Raw genomic sequence first — 12061 nt, forward strand, 5'->3', positions numbered from 1 at the left:
CCCAACCAGCGCATCTGCTAACCACGCGAAAAGAAGAAGCCAGCGCAGCAGACAACATAAGAATGGCGCAAAATTTTACATTCAACACGCAAAATAAAAAGACACTGCGAATGCAGTTTTGCAGGTGCATGTCATGTGATAAATGACGATCACAATATTTATTATTTTGCGAACGTCACTTCATAAATTTGCGCAAATTACAGGAAGCCCCTGGATAGTGCAAAACACGGTGAAAAGCCGCACACACATTCTTACGCCAGGAGGTCAATATAGGTGATAAATTCGGCGCACCAGCCGATGCATCTGCTAGTCACGCCCCCTGGAAGCGCAAAACAAGAACAATGACAACACCAGCGCAGACAGCAGAAAAATAGTGCAAAATTACATAATCATTTAGTGTCAATGCACAAAATATAAACACAATGCGCAGGCAGTTTTGCAAGTGCACGTCATTTAAATAATTCCCCCCATTGAATCATGTGACAGTCTCAATCCATATACATGGAGTCATGTGACAATCTCAGTCCATATACATAGTCACGTGACAGTCTCAGTCCATATACATAGAGTCATGTGACAGTCTCAGTCCGTATACAGTCATGTGACAGTCTCAGTCCATATACATAGTCATGTGACAGTCTCAGTCCATATACATAGTCATGTGACAGTCTCAGTCCATATACATAGAGTCATGTGACAGTCTCAGTCCATATACATGGAGTCACGTGACGGTCAATGTCTGTGTGTATCCTCAGCCTTTTATAAACTTATTGTTTTGCAGCATTTTCCAGTTCTCGGGATTCCGCCTGCAGTGTAAAGAATGGAGGTTTTGTTTCTGAGGATATTGGGGGAGATTTATCAAAACCCGTCCAGAGGAAAAGATGCTGAGTTGCCCATAGCAACCAATCAGATCACTTCTTTCATTTTGCGGAGGCCTTTTCAAAAACGAAAGGAGCGATCTGATTGGTTGCTATGGGCAACTCGGCATCTTTTCCTCTGGACAGGTTTTGATAACTCTCCCCTCATGTATATATATATATATATATATATATATATATATATATATCCCTATATGATTTACACATATACGAGGTCCCAGGTGTGAGGTTACACGGCAGAATGACAACCTCCATTCTTTACATTTCTATGACCGGCCACTATGCAGTGTTTACCAACCAGGGGGCCTCCAGCTGTTGCAAAACTACAACTCCTAGCATGCCCGGACTGCTGTGGATTTGTAGTTTTTCAACAGCTGGAGGCACCCTGGCTGGTAAACATTGATCTAAAGTGTGGCCTTCAGATAAACCAGTTATTATCACACATGATATGTTTAGATACACTTATTATCACACATGATAGGCTTAGATACATCAGTTATTATCACACATGATATGTTTAGATACACTTGTTATTATCACACATGATAGGCTTAGATACACCAGTTATTATCACACATGATATTCTTAGATACACTTGTTATTATCACACATGATAGGCTTAGATACACCAGTTATTATCACACTTGATATTCTTAGATACATCAGTTATTATCACACATGATATTCTTAGATACATCAGTTATTATCGCACATGATATGTTTAGATACACTTGTTATTATCACACATGATAGGCTTAGATACACCAGTTATTATCACACATGATAGGCTTAGATACATCAGTTATTATCACACATGATATTCTTAGATACACCAGTTATTATCACACATGATATTCTTAGATACACTTGTTATTATCACACATGATATTCTTAGATACACTTGTTATTATCACACATGATATTGTTAGATACATCAGTTATTATCACACATGATATTCTTAGATACACTTGTTATTATCACACATGATATTGTTAGATACATCAGTTATTATCACACATGATAGGCTTAGATACACCAGTTATTATCACACATGATAGGCTTAGATACACCAGCTGTATTATTATAATATTATATAATATAATAATGTGATATTATCCCATAATTCTGTCCATGTCTGTAACCGAGGACGTCACTGGGAAGATGTGGGGGACAAAGAGCGATGGGTCCATTGTCCACCGCCTGGAATGGCGCAGCAGACGCTGTTATCAGGACGGAGGTGATAGATGGGGGAGGGGGTCTGTACGTTCTGAGTGCATAAGTAATAAGCCGTCTACTTATAATAGTGCGGGGGAGGGGGGACAAAGCAGGCAGGACATGGCGAGACCCTCCGCCGGCTGAGCTCCGGGGGGACAGAGCGGGGTCCGGCCTCACTATTACACTTTAGATTAGTGGAGTTGTTGCCCATAGCAACCAGAATCCTGCTTTCATTTTTAAAGCTGGAATCTGATTGGTTGCTATGGGCAACTGCTCCACTACCCAAGGTTTGATAGATCTCCTGCTGTATCTATATTTTAGTCAGTCGTGTAAAAAAACGCGGCCTTTTTACCAAGAAAAAAAACAAAAAAAAAAAAAGCAAAGGATGCAGTAGTGATGGAAAAAAAATATTTGACGGAATTAATATTTTTTATAACCAAATTTTTATAAATTTTTAAAAAGGCACTAAAAATGTAGCCAACAATAATAAAAATGTAGTGTGTGTGTGTTTTTAACTTTTTTTTCTTAATTTTTTTAGGTAGTACTACTACTCCCATTATGGAAAACACTGTTCCATGATGGGAGTAGTAGTTCCCCGGGGTGTCACTCAGCAGGGGGCGACACTGAGCTCAGCAGAATGCTCTTCATAGGGATGTGATGTCCAGTGACTGCACCGGCCCTTTAATAGCACCTCTGGGGGTGTTGTCGCTCACCTGTTGATGGGCTGCGGGGGCCGGTGGGAGGGTCTGGGGGGCTCAGCGTTGCTGCGCTGTCGTTGCTTCTGGTGGGCGGTCAGCTGACTATCAGTGCTGTCCGACAGGCTCTGCTCTATGGCCATCTGGATGAGTTCTTCTTCGCTCATGCTGCTGTACAGGCTGTACTCCTCCGAGCCTAAAGTGGGCTGCGGGGGCCGCGACGTGGAAACCTGCGTGGCCGCCATGTCTGAGGGGAGAGAAAACGGAAACATAATGATTGAATATATATATATATATATATATATATATATATATATATACAACGTATCCCAGTGTTTCCCAACCAGGGTGCTTCCAGATGTTCCAAAACTACAACTCCCAGCATGCCCAGACAGCCTTTGCCAAAACTACAACTCCCAGCATGCCCAGACAGCCTTTGCCAAAACTACAACTCCCAGCATGCCCAGACAGCCTTTAGCAAAACTACAACTCCCAGCATGCCCAGACAGCCTTTGGCAAAACTACAACTCCCAGCATGCCCAGACAGCCTTTAGCAAAACTACAACTCCCAGCATGCCCAGACAGCCTTTGGCACTGAGATCCTGACCGATCAAAACTTTTGATATCTCTCTAGGCAAACCTTTTCCAAACCAGAGTGCCTCCAGCTGTTTCAAAAATACAACTCCCAGCATGCCCAGACAGCCTTTGGCAAAACTACAACTCCCAGCATGCCCAGACAGCTTTTGGCAAAACTACAACTCCCAGCATGCCCAGATGAGACCCTGATTGATCAAAACTTTTGGTATATCTCTAGGCAAACCTTTTCCAAACCAGAGTGCCTCCAGCTGTTGCAAAACTACAACTCCCAGCATGCCTGGACAGCCTTTGGCACTGGGTCCCTGACAGAAAAAAATCTAATGACATGTCTCTAGGGCAGCGTTTCCTAACCAGGGTGTCTTCAGCTGTTGCAAAACTACAACTCCCAGCATGCCCGGACAGCCAACGGCTGTCCGGGCATGCTGGGAGTTGTAGTTTTACAACAACTGGAGGCACCCTGGTTGGGAAACAGTGATGTATCCAGTGTGGGCTAAAGAGTGCCACAGCTGCTTAGAGGATTTCAGAAGAACAGCATGCTGGGAAGTTACAGACGGGGGAGTTGGGGTGTTTACATATTTAAAATTTGTGGGGAAATTTGCGCACCTTTTCTATTAATAAATTTTTCTGGCAGTTTTTTCTGGAGGGAATTTATCAAGTAGCGCACACCTACGACATTGCGCCTGCAGCGTATTTTTTATTTTGGCGCAATTTTGTGCTTTTAAATGTTGACTTTGCCTTCGTCATTTATTTTATTGTGCTCAAAAATTGCGCAAAAAATGATTATGTACTCATAGCTTCTCATAATATTTTTTGCGCAAAAACTGGGAAAAAACACGCACTTGGGCAGCAGGTTTCCTATTGCGCAAAAATCTGCGCCAATGACAAATCCCCCCCCCCAACCGACCTCTGAAACGCGCATGCATAATTAATTGTGTGGATTTTTAAAGCGATGCGCAATGGGAGGAAAAGATGCCCAATAGTGACCTTCCCCCCAGCCTGCGTCACCTAGGGAGTGGAGTATGTACGTTATTTTTGCGCAAAAGATAAATTCAATGAATCTGTTCACACTAAGCCACACCCCCTCCAAGTGCAAACATTTTTTAATGTTAAAATTGCATTTGAACAAAATTTGCGCAAAAACAATCATAAATAAGGCTCGCGGCCTTGCACGTCGCAAATTCACTCAAAACACAGCAAAAATAAATTGCGCAAATATGATGATTTACGTTTTCTAGTGGGAGGAGCTTTGTCAGGAGATGTGGTGTGATGATGTAGTCATAGTAATCAGCGGTGAGCGGGTGGGATCGGACCCTCCGGCTTATGTTACTGTTATTGTTGACATTAGGCGCGCACGCCGCGGATCTGACGGCGAGGATCAGACTTTCCATGCAGTCAGTGGAATGTGGAGAATTATAATACTGTAAACAGCGATATTAGGCGCCCGCGCCCCGGAGGACCCGATCCTAAGTGATGTCACATGGCAGGAGGTTACTCATCCACATACAGCTGTCAGGACCTATTGACTTAACATATGGCAGAACTACAACTCCCAGCATGCCTATGACAGGTTGAGGATCCCTGGTGTAAAGTGATAGGCTAGTCACCAGGGGGCGATGCATGACATGTCAACAGTAAAGAAGCCAGAGGCCAGTGTTTCCCATCCAGGGTGCCTCCAGCTGTAGCAGAACTACAACTCCCAGCATGCCCTGACAGCCTATGACAGGTGGAGGATCCCTGATGTATAGTAACAGGCCAGTCACCAGGGGGCGCTGTATGACATTTTAACAGTAGAAAAACTGCAGGGCTGTGTTTCCCAAACAGGATGCCTCCAGCTGTTGCAAAACTACAACTCCCAGCATGCCTGGACAGCCCTTAACAGGTTAAGGTACCCTGATGCATAGTGAGAGACCAGTCACCAGGGGGCGCCACATGACATTTTAACATTGGAAAAACTGCAGGGCTGTGTTTCCCAAACAGGGTGCCTCCAGCTGTTGCAAAACTATAACTCCCAGCATGCCCAGACAGCCTATGACAGGTTAAGGATCCCTGATGTAAAGTAACAGGCCAGTCACCAGGGGGCGCTGCATGACATTTTAACAGTAGAAAAACTGCAGGGCTGTGTTTCCCAAACAGAGTGCCTCCAGCTGTTGCAAAACTATAACTCCCAGCATGCCCGGACAGCCTACGACAGGTTGAGGATGTCTGATGTAATGTAACAGGCCAGTCACCAGGGGGCACTACATGACATTTTAACAGTAGAAAAAACACACGGCAGTGTTTCCTACCCAGGGTGCCTGAAGCTGTTGCAAAACTATAACTCCCAGCATGCCCAGACAGGTTAAGGATCCCTGATATAAAGTAACAGGCCAGTCACCAGGGGGCGCTGCATGACATTCTAACAGTAGAAAAAACACAGGGCTGTGTTTCCCAAACAGGGTGCCTTCAGCTGTTGCAAAGCTATAACTCCCAGTGTGCCCGGACAGCCTATGACAGTTGGAGGAACCCTGATGTAATGTAGCAGGCCAGTCACCAGGGGGCGCTGTATGACATTCTAACAGTAGAAAAAACACAGGGCTGTGTTTCCCAGCCAGGGTGCCTCCAGCTGTTGCAAAACTATAACTCCCAGTGTGCCCGGACAGCCTATGACAGTTGGAGGAACCCTGATGTATAGTGACAGACCAATCACCAGGGGGCGCTGCATGACATTTTAACAGTAGAAAAAACACAGGGCAGTGTTTCCCAACCAGGGTGCCTCCAGCTGTTGCAAAACGACAACTCCCAGCATGCCCGGACAGCCTTTGGCTGTCCGGGCATGCTGGGAGTTGTCGTTTTGCAACAGCTGGAGGCTCCCTGGCTGGGAAACACAGCCAAATGGATTGGGATAATGATGGCATACCTCTGGGTGATGTCACATGGCGTCGATGACATCATCCTGTATAGGATCTGTATACACTATATAACATTTACTTCTTCATCCATGTTACTTATATAGCGGTGACATATTCCTAAATGTACACGTAGGCAAAAATGCAGCTGTACGGTGACGCTCAGTCCGGGTCACACATCGGGGTCAATTTTTTTAGGAAGCCAATGGCCTCCTGGTATATTTTTGGAGTATGGGAGGAGGAGGAGGAAGCCCTAGGGATGGATGTATAGGACCTATAGGATCACTCGCTTGCACCAGCTTGTACTATATATTGTGCTTTTTATATGGAGGCACTCTAGCTGCCACTATTCATGGTGAACTCTAGCTAACACCAATATTAGGACACTCTAGTCTGCACTATATATTAGGACACTCTAGTCTGCACTATATATTAGGACACTCTAGTCTGCACTATATATATTAGGACACTCTAGTCTGCACTATATATTAGGACACTCTAGTCTGCACTATATATTAGGACACTCTAGTCTGCACTATATATTAGGACACTCTAGTCTGCACTATATATTAGGACACTCTAGTCTGCAATATATATTAGGACACTCTAGTCTGCAATATATATTAGGACACTCTAGTCTGCACTATATATTAGGACATTCTAGTCTGCACTATATATATTAGGACACTCTAGTCTGCACTATATATTAGGACACTCTAGTCTGCACTATATATTAGGACACTCTAGTCTGCAATATATATTAGGACACTCTAGTCTGCACTATATATTAGGACACTCTAGTCTGCACTATATATATTAGGACACTCTAGTCTGCACTATATATATTAGGACACTCTAGTCTGCACTATATATTAGGACACTCTAGTCTGCACTATATATTAGGACACTCTAGTCTGCACTATATATTAGGACACTCTAGTCTGCACTATATATTAGGACACTCTAGTCTGCACTATATATTAGGACACTCTAGTCTGCACTATATATTAGGACACTCTAGTCTGCACTATATATTAGGACACTCTAGTCTGCACTATATATTAGGACACTCTAGTCTGCACTATATATTAGGACACTCTAGTCTGCACTATATATTAGGACACTCTAGTCTGCACTATATATTAGGACACTCTAGTCTGCACTATATATTAGGACACTCTAGTCTGCACTATATATTAGGACACTCTAGTCTGCACTATATATTAGGACACTCTAGTCTGCACTATATATTAGGACACTCTAGTCTGCACTATATATATTAGGGCACTCTAGTCTGCACTATATATTAGGACACTCTAGTCTGCACTATATATTAGGACACTCTAGTCTGCACTATATATTAGGACACTCTAGTCTGCACTATATATTAGGACACTCTAGTCTGCACTATATATTAGGACACTCTAGTCTGCACTATATATATTAGGACACTCTAGTCTGCACTATATATTAGGACACTCTAGTCTGCACTATATATTAGGACACTCTAGTCTGCACTATATATTAGGACACTCTAGTCTGCACTATATATTAGGACACTCTAGTCTGCACTATATATTAGGACATTCTAGTCTGCACTATATATTAGGACACTCTAGTCTGCACTATATATTAGGACACTCTAGTCTGCACTATATATATTAGGACACTCTAGTCTGCACTATATATTAGGACACTCTAGTCTGCACTATATATTAGGACACTCTAGTCTGCACTATATATTAGGACACTCTAGTCTGCACTATATATTAGGACACTCTAGTCTGCACTATATATTAGGACACTCTAGTCTGCACTATATATATTAGGACACTCTAGTCTGCACTATATATTAGGACACTCTAGTCTGCACTATATATTAGGACACTCTAGTCTGCACTATATATATTAGGACACTCTAGTCTGCACTATATATTAGGACACTCTAGTCTGCACTATATATATTAGGACACTCTAGTCTGCACTATATATTAGGACACTCTAGTCTGCACTATATATATTAGGGCACTCTAGTCTGCACTATATATTAGGACACTCTAGTCTGCACTATATATTAGGACACTCTAGTCTGCACTATATATATTAGGGCACTCTAGTCTGCACTATATATTAGGACACTCTAGTCTGCACTATATATTAGGACACTCTAGTCTGCACTATATATTAGGACACTCTAGTCTGCACTATATATTAGGACACTCTAGTCTGCACTATATATTAGGACATTCTAGTCTGCACTATATATTAGGACACTCTAGTCTGCACTATATATTAGGACACTCTAGTCTGCACTATATATATTAGGACACTCTAGTCTGCACTATATATTAGGACACTCTAGTCTGCACTATATATTAGGACACTCTGGTTATAAGGCGCAGTTAATGCACCGGTTCAGCTCTGCTATTTCACCCTCCACCAGACAATCCTGGCGACTTACCACCTCACAGGCCCAAGGATGCGGAGTGCCCACACCCAGACATTATCAGGTTAGCCCTGGCACCGCTCAAAGGTCAGATAATTTTATACCCAGCATCATGGTTTCCAATCTTACAGAATCTGGATCTTTCCACATCACCCCCTCCCCCCATACACAGAATACCCCATCTGTCCCACCGGGCGCCCGACCCATCATGTCTCAGCCGGTCACATGGGGGAAACACTTGTCACATATCAACTCACTGATACACATTGGCATCGCCTCCTGGTCCTGACCTGGCCATGCCCATCATACAACCCTGGCATGTGCTTATGTTTTGCACAACTCCTTCTAGAGGAATCGTAAACAGAGCATTATAACAGTGTTTCCCAACCACGGTGCCTCCAGCTGTTGCAAAACTACAACTCCCAACATGCCCGGACAGCCGTTGGCTGTCCGGGCATGCTGGGAGTTGTAGTTATTGCAACAGCTGAAGACGACCTGGTTAGGAAGCACTGCCCTAGGGACCTTTTTTATTTTTATTTTTTTTAAAGATTTTGATCCGTCAGGGTCTCAGTTTTAAAGACTTTCCGGGCATGCTGGGAGTTGTAGTATTGCAACAAATGGAGGCACCCTGTTTGGGAAAAGGTTGTCCTAGAGATATATCAAAAGTTTTGATCGGTCGGGGTCTCAGTGCCAAAAGCTGTCTGGGCATGCTGGGAGTTGTAGTTTTGCAACAGCTGGAGGCACCCTGGTTGGGAAACAACGTCGTAGAGACATGTCAAAAGTTTAAATCAGCAGGGTCTCAGTGCAAAAGGCTGTCCAAGCATGCCGGGAGTTGTACTTTTGCAACAGCTGGAGGCACCCTGGAAAACAATGCTTTAGGGCATAAGTTTTTATACTATGGACAACCTCCAGTTGTTGCAAAACTACACCTCCCAGCATGCACGGGCAGCCAGTCTTGCAAAACTACAACTCCCAGCAAGCTCAGACAGCCAAAGTCTTGCAAAACTACAACTCCCAGCATGCACGGACAGCCAAAGTCTTGCAAACCTACAACTCCCAGCATGCACAGACAGCCAAAGTCTTGCAAAACTACAACTCCCAGCATGCACGGACAGCCAAAGTCTTGCAAAACTACAACTCCCAGCATGCTCAGACAGCCAAAGTCTTGCAAAACTACAACTCCCAGCATGCTCAGACAGCCAAAGTCTTGCAAAACTACAACTTCCAGCATGCACGGACAGCCAAAGTCTTGCAAAACTACAACTCCCAGCATGCACAGACAGCCAAAGTCTTGCTAAACTACAACTCCCAGCATGCCCGGACAGCCGTTGGCTGTCCGGGCATGCTGGGACTTGTAGTTTTGTAACAGCTGGAGGTCCACAGTTTAAAAACATAGGCATTAGAGCAGTGTTTTCCAATCAGCGTGCCTCCAGCTGTTGCAGAACTACAACTCCCAGCATGCCTGGACAGCCCTAGGAGGCACACTGGTTGGCTAACACAGCTGTAGGTCCTTCCTAAACAGGAGATTGTTGCAGAGCATGAAAATATAAGGGGGGGGGGGGGGGGCGTATTCACTGCTCGTGCCGAATAAACCCTATTAGGGTAACTCCACAAACCTCCAATTTTTTTTTACTTTTACAATCTATCACCAATATGCAAACACGCAGCAAATATATTTATTTATTTATTTTTATTTATTTATTATATTTATTTAATTATATTTAACAGGCTCACACGTGCAAATACAGACCTGACTATAGTTACTAGTATCAGGAATATATGCAAATTAACCAGGACTCATTACCATGGACCCACTCCCAGCATTCTTATAGGTTACAGTATTGTTACATTGTATCAGTAAATAACTGCCTTGTTATGTAAACATCTTCTATACTGTTACAATGTTGCACCATCATCCATACATTACCTCAATCTTTCACAAATCTACAAGGAGGAGCCCTGGTTCTGGGGTTCACAAACTTTCCCTGTGGTGGTCCCTCCAGGTCCCTCTGCAGCAGGAGGTCCTCTGTGCTGCTCCCAGAAACCTGTGCCTGGTAGTGTCAGTGTATTTCTGGAGCAGCACATGATCAGAAGTGACATCCAAAAGGGCTGCTCAGCAACATAGCTCAGATTTCCAGAATGGAGATTACAGGACACATCTCCCCCCATAACATCAGTCTGCGGAGCGGGGACCCCCAGGGCAGGCAGATCCAGGGACTGGCACAGGGACCAGACCTGACATTGCATCAGTGTTTATAATCCCCGAGCAGGAGCCTTATATGGAGAAGTTACTGGGAAAGAAGAAGAACCCACAAGTCTGTGCTCAGATTTGGGTTTTTGTTGATGACATCTCCCCCCCCCCCCCCCCCCCCCCCCCCCCCCGAGATCCCAGATCCCTGTATAGTGACGTCATCAACAAGAACCCAAATCTGAGAAACGTCACCAGGTCCTATAAAACAGTCCTCTCTATAGTGGCAGTATATTAGTAATTATATTCTTGTATATAGGAGCAGTATTATAGTAGTTATATTCTTGTACATAGGAGCAGTATAATAGTAGTTATATTCTTGTATATAGGAGCAGTATTATAGTAGATATATTCTTGTATATAGGAGCAGTATCATAGTAATTATATTCTTGTATATAGGAGCAGTATAATAGTAGTTATATTCTTGTATATAGGAGCAGTATTATAGTAGTTATATTCTTGTATATAGGAGCAGTATTATAGTAGTTATATTCTTGTATATAGGAGCAGTATTATAGTAGTTATATTCTTGTATATAGGAGCAGTATAATAGTAGTTATATTCTTGTATATAGGAGGCAGTATTATAGTAGTTATATTCTTGTATATAGGAGCAGTATTATAGTAGTTATATTCCTGTATATAGGAGCAGTATTATAGTAATTATATTCTTGTATATAGGAGCAGTATTATAGTAGTTATATTCTTGTATATAGGAGCAGTATTATAGTAGTTATATTCTTGTATATAGGAGGCAGTATTATAGTAGTATTATTCTTGTATATAGGAGCAGTATTATAATAGATACATTCTTGTACATAGTGGCAGTATTATAGTAGTTATATTCTTGTACATAGGAGCAGTATTATAGTAGTTATATTCTTGTATATAGGAGCAGTATTATAGTAGTTATATTCTTGTATATAGGGGCAGTATGATAGTAGTTATATTCTTGTATATAGGGGCAGAATTATAGTAGTTATATTCTTGTATATAGGAGCAGTATTATAGTAGTTATATTCTTGTATATAGGAGCAGTATTATAGTAGTTATATTCTTGTATATAGGAGGCAGTATTATAGTAGTTATATTCTTGT

At 42.7% G+C, this 12061-nt stretch overlaps 1 protein-coding gene across 3 annotated transcripts in view; it reads right to left on the minus strand.

Moving 5' to 3' along the window:
• ASB2 (ankyrin repeat and SOCS box containing 2) overlaps positions 1–10936 on the minus strand; it is a 43992-nt gene extending 33056 nt beyond the window's left edge. For all 3 annotated transcript variants that reach the window (XM_056545371.1, XM_056545367.1, XM_056545370.1), the window contains exons 1-2: positions 10645–10936; positions 2808–3036 (exon numbers count right to left, since the gene is read on the minus strand). In XM_056545371.1, coding sequence (XP_056401346.1) covers positions 2808–3034 — 227 coding nt within the window. In that variant the 5' untranslated portion in view covers positions 3035–3036; positions 10645–10936. The remainder of the gene's footprint in view (positions 1–2807; positions 3037–10644) is intronic.
• Between the last annotated feature and the right edge of the window lie 1125 nt (positions 10937–12061).

This window comes from Hyla sarda, chromosome 11 (assembly GCF_029499605.1).
Source record: "Hyla sarda isolate aHylSar1 chromosome 11, aHylSar1.hap1, whole genome shotgun sequence".
NCBI lineage: Eukaryota > Metazoa > Chordata > Amphibia > Anura > Hylidae > Hyla > Hyla sarda.